Here is a 24448-nt window from a genome sequence, read left to right on the forward strand (position 1 = left end):
AGGTTATCTTTATATGTAGTGCTATTATGTGTGAGGTTTAATTCAAGAAATACCTTTTATTCCATAGTGAAATTTCTTTTTCCCTAGTTCATACTTTTATTTGTTGATCAATTTATTACCGTTTCCCATTTTGCATCTGTTTTTACAGATGGAAACTCCTTTACTTTGTAGCCAGAAAAATAATTCATTTTTAGTCAGAGAAATAGGGTGATAATTTTTCTCTTAAAAATTATAAAATGAGTTGAGACTAGCAAAAGTTCTCTTGTTTTTATTCATGAAAAGTCAATGTTACTTTATAATGTTAACAATATTTAGAAGGAAGACTCTTCATCCTTTGACAAGCTCAGTTGAAGTTGAATCTCTAGTCAAAACAATTCTCACTAGATTGTATTTTATTGCATTCTGTTTATAAATTATTTGGTTTGTATATTACTTATAATTAATGTAAATAAGTGAAAAGTTGAACTCTCTTAAGACTGTGGCAGATTACTCTCCATTGTCACTATTGAAATGATTAGATGAAAAAATACAGATCTTTGTATAACAAGTGAAATTCAGTTTTTTTGGGTGCTTTGGGAATCATTCTTTGGGATTTTTCTATAGATGGGACATATACTTTTATTTTGGTTATCTTTACTTTCTATTTCTCTGTTTTCTAAAGGCTGGCCTCATCATTTATCAAAAATTAGAAATTTTGGATGATGCTGTACAGATGTTTGCTATAAACAAAGGTATGTTACTATCTAAAAAGAATATGAATTTGTTCTTTTGTGATATTTATCTCCAAAAAGGCAATATTCAGATATTTTCTAAATGGCTAGTATTATTACAACTTCTGGAATGTCTGAGTGGTGTTGACATTAAGGTGACATGCATCAGGCTCAAGGATTAGAGTCTTAGATATGTTATTTGTGGCAAAGAATTACTGTTTTTATTTTATAGCATTGCTGCTTATTAGGCTTCTAGATCTGGGGCTTTGTGGGTTTGATAACATCAGTGAGATATAGTTTTTCCCAGTCTGGAGATTATACCTCCTTGCTATAAATATTTAAAATGTGTTATACAAAAGGCTTTAAAAGACAAAAGATGCCGGGGGTGGTGGCGCACGCTTGTAATCCCCGCGCTTGGGAGGCTGAGACAGGAGGATCGCGAAGGTTCGAAGCCAGCCTCAGCTACTAATGAGACTCTCAGCGAGACCCTGTTTCCAAATAAAATATAAAAATAGGACTGGGAGTATAGCTCAGAGGTAGAAAGCCTCTGGGTTCCACCCCCAGTACCATCAAAAAAATAAAAATAATAAAATAAAATAAAAGACAAAAGATGTTTATAGAGTTCTGGTTTAAATTGCTAAATTCTTTCTTCACTATTTTTCCTCGTTCAACTTCAGTACCCTTGTCAGATGTTTTGATAAGTCAATGATTTCAGAAAGAGTCATGTAGTAGAGTAGATGGGCACAAGCTCATGTGTTACATATATACATATTTTCATAGCTCATCTGTTGCAAATGTGTGTTTCCACATGTTTGGAATGTGGATAATATATAATATCTATCTCAGAGATTAGTTGTGAACACTAAAAGGGACAAAATATTCAAAACACCTATATTTAGAAAGTTGTTAATACAGCTTGAGCATCTGTGATTCAAAATCTGAAATGCTCTATAATCTAAAATGTTCTGAGCATGGACTTGATGCACATATTTGGAAATATTCAAGAATGTTTCCTGGAAAAAAGGGATGTTGAAAGCAAGACCTACAATAGGAATAGGATTAACTAGCTGTTGAAAAGTGTTGTAGGTACAGGACAGAACAGGTGCACAGTTTCAATGGTAAGAGCGATTATGTTATCTATAGGCAGTGGAAAATTGTTCAGTTGTAGTAAGCTATTGAGTATGAAAGGGTGAGTGATATAGGAGCAGAAGGAGGAAAGCAGATGGACTGTGCTAATGATTTTGCATTACCCCATAAGAGCACTTGAAGCTGTTGAGGGTTTTAAACACAGGCATGAAATGCATTATATTTAAAACAAAATGAATCTTGAGCTGTCCATTAGAAAATAGATGTAGGAGGGCAAGAGTCCCAGTGAGAAGACCTTTTGGGAGGCTGTGACAGTACATCAAGTGAGAGGTAATGGTAATTTGAATCAGTTCTTTATATTGAGAGATGAGAATAGCTTCAGAATACATTTAATAGCTGTGTGTGGAGACTGAGACAGGAGGATCGTGGTTTGTGGCCAGCCTCAGCTACTTAGTGAGGTCTTTTGCAACTCAGTGAGACCCTGTTTCAAAATAAAGAATAAAAAATAGGGCTGGGGGTGTAGCTCAGAGGTGGAATGCTCCTGGGGTTCATACCCCAGTACTGAAAAAGAAGAAAAAAAAGAATACACTTAATGGATCAGTAGAATCAACAGAATTTAGGGGTATGAGAGGCATGTGTCAAACATCATTCATTTATTGTTGACATGAGCAAGAGGGATGAAAATTTTTAATGAGGAAGAGCAACTATTGGGGATAAGGAGCCATACTGTTGATTTTAGGTATGTTAAAGGAGAGAAATCTGTAGGATAGCAGAAGGGAGGTGTCCTCTATGCAGTGAGATGTGTAGGCTATTGCTCAGCGAACAGTTTGAGCTAAAGAATGTGGGTCTAAGAGTCCTGTGGAATTATTTTAAGTGTCTAATGTTTGTGTGGAGGATGGGGCACCACAGAAGTTGCCATAGTTAGGGGAGGAAACTAGCAAATGTGGCATGCAGAAAGGTAAGTGAGGAACATAGTTTTAAATAAGAGGATGTTTTCACTGTTTTAAATTCTGCGGAGAGTTTGAGAAACTGGGGATGGGGACCTAGAATTAATGATTAAGCTTGGCAGTGTGACAAGAGTTTCTGGCAAAGGATGGTCATGTGGGGCATGTGTTACTAAAACAGAAAGGGATTTAGAGGCTATGATACTATGAGGGTACTATAGCAGTACCAAGAGTGGAGTAATGGAATGAAGTAGGTAGAAATCATATTAGCAAGAATAGAGGAGAAAGATAGATCTATGGAATGGGATCTTAAAGTATGCATATACAACCTTTTAAAAAAAGTTTAGTTTGAAAAGGAAATGTTCATTGACTCATAGAACACACATTTCATGAGTGCTTATTATGTTTTAGGCACTATTATAAGTTCTGGAGAAAATCCACTGAGCAAAACAGTCCAAACTCCTTCATTTCATCTGAATAAAGCAAGGGAGCAAGCCCTGTGGTTATTGGAAGGAAGAGCTAAACATGCTTTAGAGGAGGGAGTGCATAGCCTTTGAGGGTGATTGTTTGCCTTGCTTAAGAAGTAGTGAGTGTATCTGAAGATAAATGAATAGGATAAAAATGGTAGGAGAAGCAGCTTGGCTAGATCTTTTAGGACATTGTATGCTGTGATAAAACTTCATTCTTTATTAGTGGAAGCAAATATGATGATAGTGATGGGGTGTAAGTTGGTGATTAAAATTTTTAAAATTTTATTTTATTTTTTGCTCCTGTAAGAGCATGCCTACCTTGGTATTTGGTAGGCAATTAGGAGTCTACTTTAATAAGCTGGGTAAGAAATAATAGTTTGGACTATGCTAGTAGTAACAGAGATGGTGAGAATTGGCAAATTCTAGACATTTTGAAGGTACATATTGTGAAGGCTTTGTAGATGAGTTCTATGTAAGGAGTGAGATACAGAAACTGAAAGAACAATCAAGATATTTTGGTTGAATCAGCTAATGTATGGAAAGATCAGAAAATTATGAGAATATTAGATTTTGTTGACAAAACTATTTCAGTGTTGAACATATTAGATTTTAAGTACTTTTGATATAGTAGGTTTTTATTGGAAATGTGATTCTGCAGTTGAAGCGAAAGTTTGGGAATCATAAACATTCAGATGGTAGTTTAAGCAGTAAAACTGGATAAGATAAAATAAGGAGTGAATGAAATAAAGAACACAGGAGTTACTGACATAAAAGACATACCAACATTGAGATGCCAGGAAGATAAGAATGGCAAAGAGGATGGAGAGGGAATACTCATGCGAAAAGAAGTATAGGAAAGTCGTGTTGAGAAGCCAGGTTTTAAGGAGAAAGAAATTTTCAACTGTGTCAATCTGAGTGTGTGAATGAGATGTGGATCAAGAATTAACAGGTTTGCTAAACAGAGGCCATTTTTAACCTTTCCCAAGGCAGCTCTGCTATACTAGTGTGGTGATAGCCCGATTGGAATTGTTTTGAGAGAAAATGGGAGTAGAAAATTTGAGACAGTGACTGTGGATAACAGACGGGTCCAGCCCGTCAGCGGTGGGGCTGAACAGGATGAAGAGTACCGACGGCCCCGAACAGCAACACACAGAGCCAAGAGTCATGTTAAGCAGGATCTCATTTATTTTTCTCAGGCAACCCAATTTAAAGCAAATAACCGCAAGGGGGATTTCCAACAGGAAACTATTCTAACCTATCATGCTAAAGGTCACTCTTGCATGTGCAAAGCACATAACTTGCAGACAATCATTATCCAATGTACGAGGGGTTCACGAGCACAGAAACTTTATATGAGCCAATAAGGCTCAACATTACCAAATTGGGCTAGTGGGGGCAAGAGGAGTAGTTACGCCCTCCATATCCGCTCGGCGCTACATGTTGCAGATTCATCAGAAGTTCTCGTGGTTTTTTTAGGCGGTTGTGCAGACCTCAACATCTCCCCCTTCCTTTTTAAATATGAGGGCAAAATGCATCGTCCCTGTCTTAGGTTGTCTTCTTTTGAGGATCTTACCTGTCATTGGGTACTCATGCTTGATAGCCGCTCATAAGCCACCCCAGCCCCTGTCTTAGGTTGTCCTCCTCTGAGGATCTTACCTGTCACTGGGTACATGGGGAGCAGAGGAGGGATGTTCATAGTCAGAACTCCAGTCATACTGATTGGGCTCTCTCTCAGTAAGCTTTGATATTGGATCTCTACTTGATGTATTTTAACTGCCTCCAGCTGTTGTTGTACAAACTGAACTAATCTATTGAGGATACAGGGGCCCAGGGTACAAACAATCAGGAGAGACACAAGGAGGCCCAATAGAGGGAAAAAATAAGGCAAAAGCCCATTGAAGCTTGTCCATAATGGGTTGTCTTGTAGATCTTGCCGGCCTTTTTTAAGGTCTTCTTGGAGTTGCTTTATCTTGTCCTGGACTAAACCTGATTTATTGGCATAAAACAGCATTCTTCCTGTAAAAACAAGCATATGCCTCCCTTTTTGGCCATTAACAAGTCTAATCCTTTCCGGTTTTGTAACACTACATCTGCAAGGGAGTCTAAAGGTGGCTTGTAAAATGGATTACTTTGGATAGCCTGTCCATCTACAGGGAGTACTGGGAAGGTACCCCCTCCACAATCGCAGGGCCGTCCCATCCTTTATTAAGGATCTCTCTTGCCTTACCTGGGTTTCCAAATCCTTGTTTGCTATACCTTACTTGTGCTAATAGGATTAGACTGATGAGAATTTTCGTCTCCATTTTGTATCTTTCTTTTTGCAATTAAGAAGAGAGAGTTAATCTCAGGGATCTCTTTTTCCCTGGAATCACAATTATTAGTGCATGGCGGAAGATATTTAATGTCCCTTGCTGCTACCCACAGGGGTCTTTTTTCATCCGGAGGGAAGACGCATCTAACTTTCCTTCTAGCCGTAATCAATGGGTCTGGCCCTCTCCATATGCCCGTGAGTGGGTCTTTCCATTTTTACCAAGACAGATGTATATGTGATTGAGGATGACCAATGTTTCTGGAATGGTGAAAGTTTTGGGCTGTATTTCGAAAATATATTTAGAGTAAGTAATGCTTTTCTAAGCTGATCATGTGGGGGTGATTAGTTCCCCCTTTGCTTTTGTAATTCAATGTTTAAAGTATGATTAAATCTTTCTATAATGGTCTGTCCTCTAGGATTATACGGAATGCCTGTAGTATGGGAGATAATCCAGGTTTGGAGGAAAACAGCAAAGGCCTTGCCATTAAAACATGGTCCGTTATCTGTTTTTATCTGGTCAGGCAACCCGAGGGTGCCAAAACATTGTAGCATATGACTAATAGCATGTTTGGTCTTTTCTCCGGCGTAGGCTGAGGCCCAGCATGCTCGGGAGTAGGTATTGACTGATACAAAAATGTGTTTTAATTTACCAAAGGGGGAATAATGAGTTACATCAATTTGCCAAAGATTGTTAGGGCGCAATCCTCGAGGGTTGCTGCCTGAGATTTGTAGGGGGGTATTTGAAGGAAGGGTTGGCAGGATCGACAGGTCTACACGATATTTTTTAGATCTGTTATTGGTATGTATGGATACTTGTGTTTTAACCCCCTCCAGTTTGTATGAGTAAGCTGATGAAAATGAGTGGCTTCTGTTAGGGTAAAGATAGAGGAAGCAAATTTATCAGCAACCTGATTTCCTTTGGAAAGGAGGCCAGGTAAATTTTGATGGCCATGGAGGTGCTGAACGAAGATTGGGTTACTGCTTTGTTTAAGTAAACATTGTGTTTGTATTATTAGGGGGGTAATGGGATTGGCATCCAATTTAACGTAAGCTTTCATCAAAAGAGGCAACAGGTTGACCACATATAGGCTATCTGAAAATAAATTTGTAGGTTCTTGTATGGTTTGTAAAGCCAAAGTCATGGCAAAAAGCTCTTAAAACTGGGGTGAGCCCTCTATTGGATGAGATATTGTGTGTACAGGTTGAGGATTATCACCACTAATGAGGGGGGAGTAGATGATTACTGAGGTCCCCACATGACCCCCATCAGTGAAAATGGAATAGAAACTTGGATTAGGAGTTAAAACAAGTATTTTTTGGGGGGTCTCCATTCTAATCGTATGTAGGAGCTCATCCACCTATAAGGACCATAATGGCAATCCAGGTTGCCAAGGAACCCCTCAAGAGCAATCACTATCCTTGCATTATTTTTTTGTAGCCAAGTGAAATCTGACAGCTGTTATGGAATTATTATTTCATGAGGGTCTATTCCAAACAGATGATTTGCAATGTCCCTTCCTTTAATTACATAATCAGCAATTTGGTCAATTATTGCATAGACCCGGGGCGCCCCTCCTATAGCAAGATGAATCCAATGAACAGGCTCTCCCATCTGGGCCCAAAGAGCCATGCATAGGGTGCGTCCCATGAAAACATATAAAATTAAAGGCAGCATGGGATTAAATCACCCTAAGGATGCCTCATTAATTGACTTTTGTATTTTTGCTTTTTGGGTTATCCCAGTGATAGGGGCTTCAGTAGGCCCTTCATCTAATTTCCTCTGCGCTGTCAAAGTGGCTGTTTGTACCTGGTCTTTGGGGGGGGGGGGGCTAAGGCCGCCTGTTACAGGCCAGTGGTGAACTGATCACCTCTATCAGAGAGCATGCCATAATTTAGAGGTATAACAGGCTGAGCAGCTGGATTCCGTTCACTCCTCCTGAAAATATGCTATCCACTTAAGAAAAAGAGCCCCAGGGAGCACAGCCTTAGTGAGGTCTCTCTAGTCACGCAGGACAAGCACCTGGTGGGCTAATCCTTCCATAAGGGTGTCTGCCCAAGGTGAGTTAGGCCTGTCCTCTGTCACAGCCTTTCTAAGTTCTTTCAGGTCTTGTGGTTCCCAGGGTACCAGGCTGCAGGGTGGTTTCCTTCCGGGTTGACATTGACAGGAGAGAGGCCCACAGTTCCTTTGGCTCACGCTTCACCTGCATATGGCGGCGGAGCCGAGGGTATGGAGAAGGAATTGGCCGGGGAAAGGGGCTGTGGGGAGCCCTTAGCATACCCAAAGGGATCAAGGGGGGGATCGGGAGGTTTCTTAGGGGCTTCGGGACCGGAGGGGGGTATATGTTCGGCAGCCCCTTTTTCTGCTGGCTTGGGGCCATGGTCAGCGAGTTTCTTTGGGGGCCGTGGGGGAAAACAACTTTTAAGCGCGGAGATGGTGGGGAGAACCTCTGGGGGGGGATCTCCCCTTGCTCTGTCTGGGCTCGCCTAACCAGTCCCTCAACTCAATCCCAGGTATCCCAATCAAAAAGATTACTTTTGGGGAGCCATGGGGCAGATTTTCAAAGGTACCCCCAGGCCTGGGTGGCTTGGTTATCAGTGAGTTTAAGTCCTTGGCTCTTGAGAAAGAGTCGAAGGGATTCTAGGGCAAGGTCAGGTTTAGAACTGGACTTCCCCATATCTTATGAGGGGACACTCACCCACAGACCGATTAGCCTGCCAGCATTTTGCCGAGAAAGAGTTCCTTACACGGGGCACCAGACTGACAGGTCCAGGCCATCAGCGGTGGGGCAGCGCAGTTTGATGAGTGCCGACGGCCCCGAACAGCAACACACCGGGAGCCGGGAGTCATGTCAAGCAGGATCTCATTTATTTTTCTCAGGCAACCCAATTTAAAGCAAATAATCGCAAGGGGGATTTCCAACAGGAAACTATTCTAACCTATCATGCTAAAGGTCACTCTTGCATGTGCAAAGCACATAACTTGCAGACAATCATTATCCAATGCACGAGGGGTTCATGAGCACGGAAGCATTATATGAGCCAATAAGGCTCAACATTACCAAATTGGGCTAGTGGGGGCAAGAGGAGTAGTTACACCCTCCATATCCACTCAGCGAAATATGTAGCTGATTAACCGGAAGTTCTCATGGTTTTTTCAGGTGGTTGTGCAGACCCCAACAGATAACTCTTTTAAGGGCATTTTATGTGTATGGGAATAGAGATGTGAATGTAGACTAATAAACAGTTTGAAGATTAGAAGATGAGATAGTTCTCAGTGTTTTTGTTTTCTTAGTGAAATTAGAGGTGAAGCTGTTCCCTGAGTAATAGAAGTGATAAACAGGCATTAGAGGCTTAAAGAGAAAGGAAAAGATGTGAAACAGTCATTTAGAGAGTAGGAATGTGGCATTTGTATAGTTAGTAATACTGAGCATTCATTTAAGATTTGTGTCATGAATTTAAAGTGAAATGAGTCATCATTGTGTTTTACTAAATAATACCTGTATTTATCTGGTTGGGTGTAGGCAAAAAAGCTGGGTTTAGTTTGCTAAGGAAGTTCTATAGGATGGAGGAAAAGAAAGGAATCGAGAATATATGTATCAAAGGAGGGATTATTATAATGTGTTTAAGAAAGGAAAGTAAGTCATGGTGGGGAGTAGAAAAGGGGAGAATAATGAGTAAGGAAAGGGTGATGGGGTGTAAAAATTGTTGTATTGGGGAATGCATATGTAGAGAAATATAGGTATGCTGATATTAAGAGGGTAGCATACTTACAATCAAACTTTTAAAATGGCAAGTTTTTATTGGTAATGACAAGGTTCAAGGTATGATTATGGGAATGGGTAGCTAAAATTAGTTGAAAAGATAGTTGGAAATGGAGGGGTCAGGGAATGGTATAGGCCACATTTTTGGATGGAGTGTCTCTGTGGATGCTGAAATCACCAGGAATGATCACAGGAATGGTAGTTCAGGGGAAGGTAGTTAATGAACTAGGTGCTAACATAAATGAAATTTCAAAGAATGAAAGAATGTGATTTTGAGATCACAAGACATTTGTAGCAGTTGGGAATAGCACATGATATAATTCAGAGAAGCTGGACTTTTTGAAGGACAAGGGAAGTGGTGATGAAGAAATGCTAATAAAGGGGAGGTTTAGGAAAGGAGGGTAAGTTTTGTGCTATCGATAGAGAACAATGTACCAGACCAAATGAAATTGATCATTTGCAACATGGTCATATTAGGTAGGCTTGCATTTTATTTTGCTGGTGACCAACAATTTGGAGTGACAATTGTTAGATAAGGTTCTATTTATCCAACTGTATCAAGTTAGCAGCTCTTGTGTTGTATTGATTGCTGATCAAGGTATAGAAAGAGTACAGATAAGTTCAGATTCTCATCTTTACCTTCTCCTGTTACCTAGATCAGTGAGCACTGGGCTCTATGGTATGTGTGAATGCAGATCACTTAGAATTTATTCCAAAATATAAAGAGCAAAAATTTTAAAAGAAAATAAAATGACTAAGTGATTTGGGAATTAAATACGTATGTATTTATTGGAATCCACTTAAAGGATAGAAAATGAAAATCTGAGCCATAAGACTATTTAATAAAGTAGGTAAATAAATGATCTCTTTGAAGTCTGAAAATGAATACTGATTTTTTTTTCCCCCCTAGAGAAGGAAATCCTACCTGGTGAAATGAAGAAGCAGTTGATGTCAGTATCTGAGGAGATGATGAATCTGGCTAAACATTTTCCTGACACTTGTGGAAAATTGGAAAATCCACAGAGGTTAAATATTTTGTTTTTATTAGTTCCATTTCTTTTTATTCCTATGTATGAAGAATTAACTGTTCATTAAGGAGGACTCAGACAAATTTTCTTGAATACATGCAAACATAGATCTATAAATTTGAGAACTATCTTTCCATTTGTGAAGTAATATACCCAAATGTCTAAGACTTTTCTGTTTTGTAGGATGTTGTTTAAAACAAATCATATATATATATAATTTTTTTTTTGTCATATTGGGGATAGAACCCAGGGACTTTCTACCTCCGGGCTACACTCCCAGACCTATTTTATATTTTATTTGGAAAACATCTCACTAAGTTGCTGAGAGCCTCACTAAGTAGCTGAGTCTGGCTTCGAACCTGCGCGATTCTTCTATCTCAGCCTCCCAAGTGCTGAGATTACAAGTGTGTGCCACCACGCCCAGCTTAACAAGTGCACATTAAGGAAGATACTTAAGATGCAAAGTTGTCCTTTTTGGTTTACAGGTATCTTTAATTATATTTGTAGTTTAGTCACTTGAAATCTATAAATAAAAGTAACTTCGCTTCACTTTTTGCATTATTTTCTGGCTATTATTTAAGAATCTAGCCTAGTTAGTAGACTATATGAGAAAAAAGAGCATTCAAATTTTAAAATATATTTATAGCTAAAGCACTAGCTAACTTGAGATACTTGGAACAAATTAACAGATATTGTAGAACAACAGGTGCTATGTAGTTAACACTTTCTGGAACCAGACCTTACTCTGGTCATAATAATAGCTGAATAATTTTTGTTAAATTTTTTTGCCTTGTTGGGCCTGGTGGTGCAGGCTTGTAATCCCAGCATTAGGGAGGCTAAGACAGGAGGATCACGGTTCACGGCCATCTTCAGCTCATTAATAAGGCCCTTTGCAACTCAGTGAGGCCCTGTTTCAAAATAAAGAATAAAAAAATAGGGCTGGGGGTATATCTCAGAGGTAGAATGCCAAGACAACAGAAATACACACTTGAGAACTCTGAAAACATGAGAGTGAAGACCAGTGAGGAAACAGTAAACTCTCACAACTTAACAAGGGAAGCTACCTATACTGAGCTGCAGGAAATGCCAGAAGAATTAGAATTTTAATTTTCAGTATGATCAAAGGCCTCAGAGATGAAATCAGAGAAAGCTTACAGAAACTCAAAGAACATATAAATAAGATAAATTGAGGCCCAAACTAAGGACCAAAAGGACAGACACTTTAAGCAAAGCGAAGAAGTCAGTGAATGAATTAAGGACCTAAATAAGCCGGGTGTGGTGGCACACGCTTGTAATCCCTGTACTTGGGAGGCGGAGACAGGAGGATTGCTTAGGTTCTATGCCACATGCGCTGGCTTAAGAGACCCTGTTTCCAAATAAAAATATAAAAATAGAGTCAGGCGTGGTGGCGCAAGCTTGTAATCCTAGCATTTGGGAGGGTGAGGCCTGGAGGATTGTGGTTTGTGGATAGCTTCAGCTACTTAGTGAGGCCCTCTGCAACTCAGTGAGACCCGGTTTCAAAATAAAGAATAAAAAAAAATAGGGCAAGGGGTGTAGCTTAGAGTGTGTGTGTGCGCGCGCGCGCACACACACACACACACACACACACACACACACAAATGACCTAAATAAAACCACCCATGGCAGGCTTAACCACATAGAAAAAATAATCTTATTTTTGGAAGACAGCTTATTGAAAACTGGCCACATAGTCAACAGTATTGAGAAAACAATACAAAAACATGACCAGAACATCAAAGAAATATGGGATAATTTTAAATGACCTAACTTACAGATAATAGGCATTGAAGAAGGTCTAGAAGCACAAACCAAGGGTATTAGAAACCTATTCATAGAAATAATAACAGAGAATTTTCCAGACGAAGAAAAATACTTGGATACCTATATATCGAAAACATTCAGGACACCGATGCAGCAAGATCAAAGAAGAACTTCTTCACAACACATAATAATCAAAATGACTAACATAGGAGAAAAGGAAAGAATCTTAAAAGCATGGAAACAAAAGAACAGGTATGATATGCAGGGGCAAAACAAGAATCAATCCAGACTTCTCTGCACAAGTAATGCAAGCCAGGAGAAGCTGGCATGATGTACCCAGTGCCTTGAAAGAGAACAAATTTCAATGTAGAATCAATCCAGGCTTCTCAGCAGAAGTCTTGTAAGCCAGGAGAAGCAGGTTCGATGTACCTAGTCCCTGAAAGAAAACGAATTTCAATCAAGACTACTGTATCCAGCAAGATATCATTCAAAATTGATGGAGAACTAAAATATTCCAAACAAGCAAAACCTAAAGAATTCATGACTACCAAGTCATTACTAGAGAAAATACTGAAGAAATAAAACATAAAGAAGTAAATACCAGAAGTGTGAAAAGGGGTGAATTCTACTAGATGGGCAACTAAATGAAGGAAAAATAAAACTATATCAAACAAAATATAATTCAAAAGGACAGGAAACAAAAATCATTTGTCAACAAGAACATCAAAAAACAGATGTCTAAACTCCCCAATTAAAAAGCAAAACTGGCACTGTGGGTTAAAGAAAAGAATCCCAACTATGCTGCTGGTAAGAAATTCCCCTTACAGACAAAGATACCCATAGGCTAAAGATGAAAGGAGACAAAAAGATATATCATGCAATCGAACTGGAAAGAAGCAGTGTTGCAACATTCACCCCTGACAAAAAGGACTTTAAACTAAAATTTATATGAAGAGACAAAGTGGGTCACTTCTTACTTATAAAAGGAGTAATCAACAGTAAGATGTAATGAGACTAAACATTTATGCCCCAGTGTGGGTATACCCACTTTTAGGAAACAAACTTTAAATATTGGGAGACTTAAAACTCTAAATATTGGGAGACTTCAACACACTATTCAAACCCCTAGATCGAACTTACAGGCAAAAATATGAGTAAAGACTTTTCAGTATTCTATAATGTTATTAGTTCCAAATGGACTTCTTAGAAAATATTCCATTCAACAACAGGTGAATACACATTCTTCTCAGCTGCTCATAGAACCTCCTGGGACCCAAAGTGAATACCAGCAAATTAAAAAATGAAATGTAATTCCCTACATCTTTTCACATCATAATAGAATGAAAGAAGAATTCAACAACAAAAATACCAAAATAAATTACATAAATATATGGATATTGAATGATATACTTTTAAGTGAGGACTCGATCAGAAAAGAAATAGGAGAAATAAAAAATTTCCTAGAATTAAAAAAATAGAGACACAACTTACTAAAATTTATGGGACCTATGAAGATGGTTTTAAGAGGAAAATTCATAGCATTAAGTGCTTCCCTAAGGAAAACATAATCACTAAACAAACTAATGACATGCCTCAAGGACTAGGAATAACAGGAACAGTATAATACCAAAGCCAGTAGAAGGCAGGTTATTATTAAAATCAGAGCAGAAATCAATGAGATAGAGAACAACTAAAGAACACAGTACAAAAGATCAACAAAACAAAAAGCTGCTTCTTTGAAGAGTAATGAGATTAATCATTAACCAACCTACCAAAAAAATAAGGAGAAAGAGGAAATCAACTCAGATTATTAAAATCAAAAGTGAAAAAGAAAACATCACCAGAGTCAGGGAATTCCAGAGCATCATCAAAAAGTATTCTGAAAAATTTATATTCCAATAAATTAGTAAACAAGAAATTGGCAGATTTCTACACATACAGTGTACCTAAATTTATTTAAGAAGATAACTAAATTATTATCAAGCAAAGAGATAGAAGCAGCAATAAAAAGCCTTTTTTGAAAGAATAGTCTAGGTTCAGACAGATTTCCAGGTAAACTCTACAAAATCTGTATAGAAGAACTAAATCCAATACTTTACAAGTTATTACATGAAATTGAAAGAGATAGATTCCTTCCTAACTCCTTTTTTGAGGCCAGTATCACCTTAATACCAAAACCAAATAAAGATCTGTCAAAAAAATTATAGACCAATATCAATTAATAGACATAGATACAAACATTCGACACTTTCAAAACCAAGAAAATTTTTACACCACGACCAAATTGCTTTCATCCCAGAGACGCAAGGCTGGTTCAACATACGAAAATCAACACATAAATAGAACTTGGGATGCTGGGCGTGGCTGCGCACGCTTGTCATCCCAGCATTTGGGAGGCTGAGCCCGGAGGATCGCTGTTCACAGACAGCCTCGGCTACTTAGTGAGGCCCTCCACAACTTAGTGAGACCCAGTTTCAAATTAAAGAAAAAAAAAAAAAAAAAGACTAGGGCAGGGGTTATAGTTCAGAGGTCAAATGCTCCCGGGTTCCACCCCCCAAAAAAAAATTTAATAGAACTTAGGACAAAAATCACATGGTCATTTCAATGAATGTTGAAAAATTATTTGACAAAATCCAACACCTATTCCTGTAAAAATACTGCAGAAGATTGAATAGAAGGAACTTAATATTATTAAGGCAATACACAAAAAACCCAAAGCCAGCATCATATTGAATGGGAAATTATGAAGAATTCTCTTTAAAATCAGGAGTAAGAAAAGGATACCTGTATTGCCACTCCTTTTATTTATTTATTTTTTTTTACTTTTTATTTTTGGTGGTACTAGGGATGGAACTCTTTTACCTCTGGACTACAATCCCAGACCTATTTTTATATTTTTTTTATTTGGAAGCAGGGTCTCTTAAGCCAGCGCGGCTGGCTTCGAACCTGCGCGATCCTCCTGTCTCCGCCTCCCAAGTGCGGGGATTACAAGCATGCGCCACCACGCCCGACTTGCCACTCCTTTTAAATACAGTTCTTGAGACTCTTACCAGGGCAGTAAGGCAAGAGAAAGATAGCAAAGGAATGCAAATAGGAAAAGAGGATTAAAATTATTGCTGTATTCAGACAACATGATCCTATATTTATTTTTCCTAAGGAATAGTATATATATATATTTTTTTTTTCTTTTTTTTTTTTCTTTTGCAGTACTGGGAATGGAATAATCCAGGGGCATTCTACCTCCGAGCTCCACCCCTAGCACTATTTTTTTTTTTTTTTAGGTGGTTCTGGGGTTCCTAGAAGTCCTACTTTTGCCTCCAGGCTACACTCCCAGACACCTATTTTTTATATTTTTGTTTGGAAACAGGGTCTCTTAAGCCAGCAAGGCTGGCTTCAAACCTGCCCAATCCTACTGTCTCCGCCTCCCATGTGAGGGGATTACAAGCGTGCGCCACCACACCCAGCACAAGAACTGTATTTAAAAGGAGTGGCAATACAGGTATCATTGTCCATCAGTTGATGGATATCTAGGTTGGTTCCATATTTTGGCTATTGCAAATTTTGCTGCTGTGAACATGGCTATGCATATGTTACTGTAGTTCTCTGATTTCAACCACTTTGGAAAGATACTCAGTAGTGTTATAGCCCTTTTCCTTTTAGCCTATAAATATATTTGGCTATAAGGTGAGTTTCTTGCATGCAGTATATATTTGGGTTATGTTTCTTAATACACATTGCCAGTCTATATCTTTTAAATGGTGAGTTAAATCCTTTGACAGGCCAGGCGTGGTGGCATATGCTTGTATTCCCCGTGCTTGGGAGGCGGAGACAGGGAGATTGCGCAGGTTCGAAGCCAGCGGTGCTGGCTTAAGAGACCCTGTTTCCAAAAATAAAAAAGTATAAAATAGGTCTGGGAGTGTAGCCCGGAGGTAGAAGTGCTTCCAGGAACCCCTGTATCACCAAAAAAGAAAAAAAAAAAAATTCTTTGACAGTGTTACTATTGAGATATTATTTTTATTTCCTGTCTCTTTGTGTTGTATATTCTGTTTGATATAGTGTTATTTCTTCTTTGCTTAGTTGTCTCACTAATTGAATTTATCCTTTCTGTGGTTCTTAAATTTGCTTTTTTTCCATTTTATGACTTATTTAAATTATTTTCTCACACTGGTTTAGTATACATGAATTTTATTTCTTCATCAATTTTAATTTATTATTTCTTCATCAATTTTAAATAATAACCTTGCTGGATATAGCATTTTTGGTTTGAAGATATTTTCTTCCAGGGTCTGGATTACATCATACCAGTCTCTCCTGGTGTTTATTACTTGCGTTGTGAAGTCTGGCATGATTTTTATTATTTTGCTCCTGAATATCACCCACTCTTTTGTTATTACTTCTAAAAGAATCTTAAAAAGATTCTTTCCTTAGCTTTTATGTTGGTCATTTTGATTATTATATGGCGTGAGGAGATCCTTCTTTAATCTTGTCTTAATGGTGTTCTATGTTTCCTATATATGGATGTCCAAGTCTCTCTGGTGTTTGGAATATTTTCTGAAATTATTTTTCTGAAACAATTACTTTAGCCTTGTTTTGTGTCTCTATCCCTTCTTTAATGCCTTTTATTTGTAAGGATGTTTCCTATTGTGCCATAGTTGTTGGATGTTTAGGTTCTGTTGTAATGTCTTCTGTATACTCTTTTTTTTAAATTTATTTTTATTGGTGCATTGTAATCATACATCACATTGGAATATAAGACTTGAGAGGATATACAAGCACACATCATCCAATTAGCCCTCATCCAGTCCCCATCCCATTCCTTCCCCCTCCCTCGATCCCATGCTTGTTTGGTGATTAACTTTGATACATTTGTTTATGTACCTCCTGCGTTTTAAAGAGGCTCCATCATCCCCTATTCTATACCCTCTGATTGGTCACCTTAATTGCTTCACTATAGGGCCCTTTCTATAGCTCGACCTCTTCCTGTTGCCCCTTTCCTCCTAGTTATTGCTTATTAGGGGAAGCATCTGTTTGTTTGTTTTTTTTTCTGCGATATTTCTCTGTGCATGTCGTGTTGCAAGTACTGATCTCACTCTTGACAGCCCCAGTAGTGGCCTGGCTACCCGGTGGACTGATCCAGACTTCGCTGGCTCAAGCAGAGGCCTTGCCTCATGGGAGGCCCAGATTCTGGTCTCGCTGGCCCAGATACCGGCCTAACTCCTCATCTGGCTCTGATCCTGGCCTCGCTGGCCCCAGCACTGTCCTAGCCTCAAGGCAGGCTCTGATACTGGCCTCTGCGACCTCAGTAGTGGCCTTACCTCATGGAAGGCTCCGATGTCAGCCGCTGGCCCCGGCACCGGCCTAACCCCTTGGTAAGCTTTGATCCCGGCCTTGGAGGCCCCAGCACCGGCCTTGCCTCACGGCAGGCTCCGATGCTGGCCGCTGGCCCCAGCATCGGCCTAACCCCTCAGCAGGTTCTGATCCTGGCCTTGGAGGCCCCAGTAGCGGCCTTGCCTCACAGCAGGCTCCGATGCCGGCCATTGGCCCCAGCACTAGCCTAACCCCTCGGCAGGCTCCAATCCCGGCCTAGGAGGCCCCAGCACCGGCCTTGCCTCATGGCAGGCTCCGAAGGTGGCCTCGCTGACCCCAGCACCAGCCTAACCCTTTGGCAGGCTCCGATCCAGGCCTCAGAGGCCTCAGTAGCAGCCTTGCCTCACAGAAGGCTCCGATGCCGGCCGCTGGCCCCGACACCGGCCTAATCCCTTGGCAGGCTCCGATTCTGGCCTCGGACGCCCCAGTACCAGCCTTGCCTCACGGTAGGCTTCAATGCCGGCCGCTGGCCCCGGCATCAGCCTAACCCCTTGGCAGGCTCCAATCCCGGCCTCGGGGGCCCCAGTAACGGCCTTACCTCACAGCAGGCTCCGATGCCGGCTGTTGTATATTCTTGACTGTGCTTTTTGTTTTGAATGAACTGTTCTTCTAACAGTGATATTCTGTTTTTCATTTCATCTGTCTTTGAGAATTTCTATTGCTGTCTTCATTTTATTTATTGACTCATTCATTTCATCCCAGGCCTCTTTCTGGTTTTTTCTTAACATCTCAGTTTCCTCTTTCATTTCATGTACCCTTACTATGAGGTCTTTCATCATTTTAAAGATCAGGATTCAGAATTCTCTTTCTTGCTTTTTCTCTAAGTCATTATTTGTGATTTCCCTTATTTCCTTACTGTTTCTCATCCTCATATTTTCAGAATTCTCGGGTTTTTGTTTCTGCTTTCTTGGCATCTTGTCTTTTTGTTTGTGAGTCATTATTGATAGGTATAGATTGCTGTTGGGAGACATGATTCCAGATTTCAGAATTCTCGGGTTTTTGTTTCTGCTTTCTTGGCATCTTGTCTTTTTGTTTGTGAGTCATTATTGATAGGTATAGATTGCTGTTGGGAGACATGATTCCAGATACCACTCACACTTTGATATTAATCCTAAAGATAGTGTCTACGATCACCCTACTGTTGTTCTACCTGTAAATCATCAATACTGAGTTGCTCTGGAGTTCTTTCTGCTTGCTGTTATGGTGGCTTTGATGGGTTTCAGGTATTAAGGTCAGATATTCTATCTGCCACTACCTTTATAAAGAGTCAGTTCAATGGTGTGGGAAGAAGAGTTTGTGAAATTGTGCTTTTTTTAAACCTTGATGTATGGTCTGTTGATCATTTCTTCCTATTGGCTATAGTTAGTTAATCTTTGTTGTCTGGTTGTCCTTTCCTGTGGATCACCTTTTTTATCCAGTTTTAGTTATATAGGGATTTAGAGGTGACAGCAAGTTCATGCACGGGTAAGTAGTGTTGTTTAAATGGTGACGGATAGGTGAGGGTTGAGGAGCTGGGATGATGTGTACAGGAATAGGGTAAAGTAGAGGATATGATCAAATTGAATAAGAATTTTAAGTATATGGTAGTATTTGTTTGAGATGAGAGATAGTGAATATATAGTAGGATTCTTGTAGTCAATATAGAGAATTTAGGTATAGAAATATGAAATAGCTTTAATATTAAACCAGGAGATACCGAAAGAAATAGTTTTGACAGAAGAGAGTAAATAGGATAGACGGAGGAGGCTTGTGAAAGAGATTGGGGAGGGAGCAAACAAACATGCAGAAAAAACAAAACAACAAACCCGACTAATAACAACAACAATAGCAAATCAAAAGCAAAACCAAGCAAATATAATAAGAAAATTATCAATGAACTGAAGAAAGAAATAGTAATGCAAACTTACACATAAAGGGCCCACTTGACCTCTGCAGAGATACTTTCATCAATTTATTGTCTGCTTACTGTAGTAGTTCTGGAGCCTGTTCCAATATTTCTCATTTGCTCAGTAACCTATTTTCAGTTTTTGGACCCACTTTTTGAGTGTTTGCCCCCCTCTTTCACCTCTCATCGCTTTGTGCTCAGGTCTCAGGTCAGCGGGTTTCACTATTAATGGGTTCTGTACTTTTTCTGGATTGGGTCTTGCCCTTCCCAACCCCTGCTGATATAGGGTGTCCAGCGTAATCTCAGAGCAACCTCCTGTGACCCTGTGTAGGTCCCGCACCCTGGGCACTCTGGGCCTTTTCTGTGGTTCTGTCAATTGAAGCCTGACCACCTCAGGGGTGGACTGTCAAATTTTAGCCCTCTGGGATCCCTGGGGCTGCTCTGGGCAGTCGTCTGCTGAGAAATGTAATTACCTTATTGTCTTGCCAGCCCAGGTCTCTGGAGGGCACAGTGTGCTGTCATAGGTGAAGGATTTTGATAAGCATATGGGCTTTTGGATCTTGTCTTTTTTTTTTCTCCATCCTTTAAGTGTGATGCTGGTTGCTTCAGATTTTGCAATTCTGTTGCTGCTTACTTCACCTCAAGTCCTTGGCTTTCTTGATAGGGATTTCTTGGGGTCATGGAGCCCGCCCTGGCAAGCCTCTTGAGATGGTGCAGGCCTCCACACCAGGTCAGTCATATGCTTGGGCTCTTTGCTGTCTTGTGTTGTGAATACTGGATTTTATTCTGCTGTGGTTCCCTTTTTTGTGTTTTTGTTTGCATGTATTTTCACTGCTTTGTTTTTCTTGTCAAAGAGTTGCCTTCTTGGTAGTTGATTTTTGTATGTTACAGCTACTGAGATGTGCTGGGTTCCACAGTTGTCATTTTTCCTTGATCATAAATTTGAAGACCCAAAAAATTCAATGAAAAGACTTCTAGAACTGATTAACAAATTCAGAAAAGTAGTAGGATACAAATTCAATCTAAAAAATTATATGCTTATGATTAGCCAATTGAGAAAGATATTCAGAAGACGAATTTCATTCACGTAACTTCAAAAACAATAAAATATCTATGATTAAACCTAACCAAAGAGGTAAAAGATGTCTACAGTGAAAATTATAAGACACTAAGTAAAGACATTGAAGATCTTAAAAGATGAAAAGATCTCTCTTGCTCTTGAATAGGCAGAACAAATTAGATCAACATGGCCATTCTATCAAAAGTGATTTACATAGTCAATGCAGTCTTTATCAACATACCAATGACATTCTTCACAGACCTATAAAAATCAGTCCTAAATTCCATATAGAAAAACAAGAGGCCCAGAATAGGCAAAGCAATTCTAACTAATAAGAACCATGCAGGAAGTATAATTCCTGACTTTAAATTATACTTCAGAGGTAGAGTAATAAAAACAGAATGGCATTGGCACAAAAACAGACACACAGATCAGTGGATCAGAATAGAATATACAGAAACAAATATACACATTTAGAGCCAATTGATTTTTCTTTTGTGTGTGTGGGTCTGGGAATGGAACCTAGGGGTATTCAACCTCCAAGCTACATCTCCTGCCCTGTTTTTTATTCTTTATTTTGAAACAGGGTCTCACTAAGTTGCGGAGGGCCTCACTAAATAGCTGAGGTTGGCGTAAACCACGATCCTCCTGTCTCAGCCTCCCAAATGCTGGGATTACAAGTGTGTGCCACCACACCTAGCTGAGCCAATTGATTTTTTACAAAGATGCCAAACACATATATTGGAGAAAAGACAGCCTTTTCAACAAATGATGTTGAGAAACTTGGTTATCCATTTGTAGAAAAATGGAGTTAAACACCTCTCACCCTGTACAGTAGTCAACTTGAGATGGATCCAAAGCCTGGAAATTAGACTAGAAGAGACTTTGAAGTTACTAGAGGAGGACATAATCCCAACACTCTCAACAGATAGGCACAGGTAGAAACTTGCACAATAAGACCTTAAAGCTCAAGAAATTAAAACAAGAATTAATAGATGGGATGACATTAATCTTCTGATGATCAAAGGAAACTATTAAGAGTCTATAGAGACCCTATAGCATGGAAGATCTTTGCCAGCTATCCTTTTGATAGAGGATTATTTACCTAGAATATAAAAAAAGTACTCAATAGACTCAACTCTAAAAAACAACCCAATTTAAAAAAATGGGCAATTGAACTAAATAGACACTTCACAAAAGAATAAATACAAATGGCCAATAAATACATGAAAAAAAAAGTTTAACAACATTAGCAATCAGGAAGATGCAAATCAAAACTACACTGAGATTCAATCTAACCCCTGTCAGAATGGCAATCATCAGAAGTCAAACAACGATGCATGCTGCTGAGGATGTGAGGAAATAGGAACTCTTCTCACTTTTGGTGGGATAGCAAATTAGTGTAGCTGCTATGGAAATCAGTGGACATTCCTCAGAAAATTGGATCTATATGATCCAGCTATACCACTCCTGGTATCTTTCCAAAGGCCTGAAATCAGAATATTATAGTAATATATACATATCCATGTTTAGAGCAGCACAATTTACAATAGCCAAATTATGGAACCAACCTAGATGTTTTTCAGTAGATGAGTAGATTACAGAATTATGGGATATACATGCAATAGAATTCTACTCAGTAATCAAGAAGAAGAAAATAATGTCATTTGCAGGAAAGTAGAAGGACCTGGAGAACCTCATGCTAAGTGAGATTAGCCAGTCACAAAAAATGAATGCTCATATGTTTTCTCTCATATGCGGGAGCTAGGGAGTAATCTAGGAGTTAGATTAAAGCCAGGATTCTAGGGACTTCAGATAGTAGCAGAGAAACTACAGTGAAGTGAGAGAGGTGGTCTAGGCAAAGGGGTGGGGAAAGGGTAGATCAATGAAGGAACCACTTTTATTGACATTAGGTACATATGTAAGTATATCAATGACAGTCTCAGTACCCTCTATGGGGAAGGGAGGATTGGGGAGAGAACCAAGTGAAAGTGCTATGTGCATGTATGTCCCTATCACTGTGAACTACATAATGATGTGAAACTATAATGCACTAATAAAAGTATAAATAATAAATAAAAATCCATAAGAACAGAGAAAGATGAAATTGGTATGAGTAAGCATTGATATGCTCATGACAGTAGCTTGAAGTGGCATCTGGCATCTGGAGAAGTGCACAACACTATAACAATTAGAAACAAGAACTCAACAGTTTGCGGATCAGTACAGAAGGGAACAACTTTATATTCAGTAGACTCTAAATGTCTTTTGAATATAGTAATGCTTAGTTACTGATTTAAAATCAGTATATATCTCTCATTTTGTAGTCATGCACTTGACATCCTGTGTGTGCTGAGGCTGTATTTAGGCAACTAATGTATAATAGGAATACTAAAAACAAAGAAAAAGTACACGTGTCTTATTGAAGAAGGCAGGATAGCCTTTGGTATTTGTTAGAGTAACTACTAGTTATCTTACATGAAACATGTCATTCTGTGATGTTAGTGTGGGAAGAATGCCCTTACAGACCTATTGATCTGTGTTACTGTTGCTATATGTTGTAACATTCCCTGTACATTTAACAATTAAAATGTATCATATAACTGTCCTACTATAGTCCTTTGTTCTTATATTTGAATAGCTGTGTAGAAACATTTATGATAAATATTCTAAGATTTACAGAATTTTAGAAAGTTAATGTTTTTAGTTTTGAATTTAATTTTGCTCTTCTTTTTGTTTGTGTTAATGTAGACTTTGCTAACTTAACCCTCAGTACAACCTTGGAGAGCTGTTTATAGTGCAATTTTCCATGTGGAAATAATTCCTGAAACTACTCAGTACTTTGATAGCTTATTCTCATGACAGAGTAAATTGTTATTTGAGTCAATAATATCAAAATGGCGAACACTTGTAATCCCAGCATGTGGGAGGCTGAGACGAGAGGATCGTGGTTCTTAGACAGCCACAGCTACTTACTGAGGCCCTTTTCAGTTCATTTGGACCCTGTTTAAAAAACTGAAGAATTAAAAAAATAGGACTGGCAGTACAGCTTGGAGGTAGAATGTCCCTGGATTCCATCCCTAGTACCGCCAACACACACACACACACACACACACACACGTAAATATAAAAGACATTTCAGGTTTTACTAAATATTGATTATAAATACTGTAAAGTGAAAGAACCAAAATATAATAACTAATTCCATAGTAATAACATGTCTCCGAGCTCATCATACTCTCTTTATTCTAATTTCTGCTTTTATGAAGTACCTAGAAATTACTTTAATAAGACCTACAACTAATAGGCAAGATAATGTGCATTATTTTGTAACCTAGTAGTTGCTTTCCATTGTCATTAATCAAGTATGGTGATTGTGTCGCCACACAGTTGAGATGTTATACATTAACAATTGTAGTTGAACTAAGTTAAATTTATATTTATTCATATATATATTACTATATTTATCATGTTTTATATGCCTATTGATGGGAAGCTTTTCTCTATATTTTAAAGAATGTATGTCTCATTTTGAGACTTTGAGAATGTAAAACAGCATTATTTTCAAATTATAGCATAAACACACTTAATATATTTGGGACTAGTAATTGATCAGCGAATTGAAAAAGTAAAGTAAATCATAGAATCATACAAATTTTCTTTAAATATAAATGTTTGTTCCCATTTGCGGCGAGAGAATGAAGTTTGTTTCTTTAAATATACCTACTCTTTGGAGTTGTTCTTCAGAGTATTTTTTACTTAAACTTCACCCAGAGCATATCTTCTATAATTTCTAAGTTTTGTGATTATTTTTGAAAATTTACAGTTATTTTTATTATAATATATCAGACAACTTTTTTTTTTTTTTTGGTATGGTACTAGGGTTTGAATCCAGGGGCATTCTATCTTTAAGCTACATCAGGAGCCCTTTTTCTTTTTTCTTTTAAAAAACGCATCTCTCTAGGTTGCTGAGAGTCTTGCTAAGTTGCTGAAATTGTTCCCAAAACTGTAATCCTTGTATCTTAGCCGCCCAAGTGCTGGGAG

At 38.7% G+C, this 24448-nt stretch overlaps 1 protein-coding gene across 1 annotated transcript in view; it reads left to right on the plus strand.

Moving 5' to 3' along the window:
- WRN (WRN RecQ like helicase) overlaps window positions 1-24448 on the plus strand; it is a gene marked incomplete at both ends in the record, with an annotated part of 136466 nt that overhangs the window by 14837 nt on the left and 97181 nt on the right. The window contains 2 exons of the mRNA XM_080710251.1: window positions 662-731; window positions 10193-10307. Coding sequence (XP_080566377.1) covers window positions 662-731; window positions 10193-10307 — 185 coding nt within the window. The remainder of the gene's footprint in view (window positions 1-661; window positions 732-10192; window positions 10308-24448) is intronic.

The sequence above is a fragment of the Muscardinus avellanarius genome (genome assembly GCF_963383645.1).
Source record: "Muscardinus avellanarius genome assembly, chromosome: 14".
NCBI lineage: Eukaryota > Metazoa > Chordata > Mammalia > Rodentia > Gliridae > Muscardinus > Muscardinus avellanarius.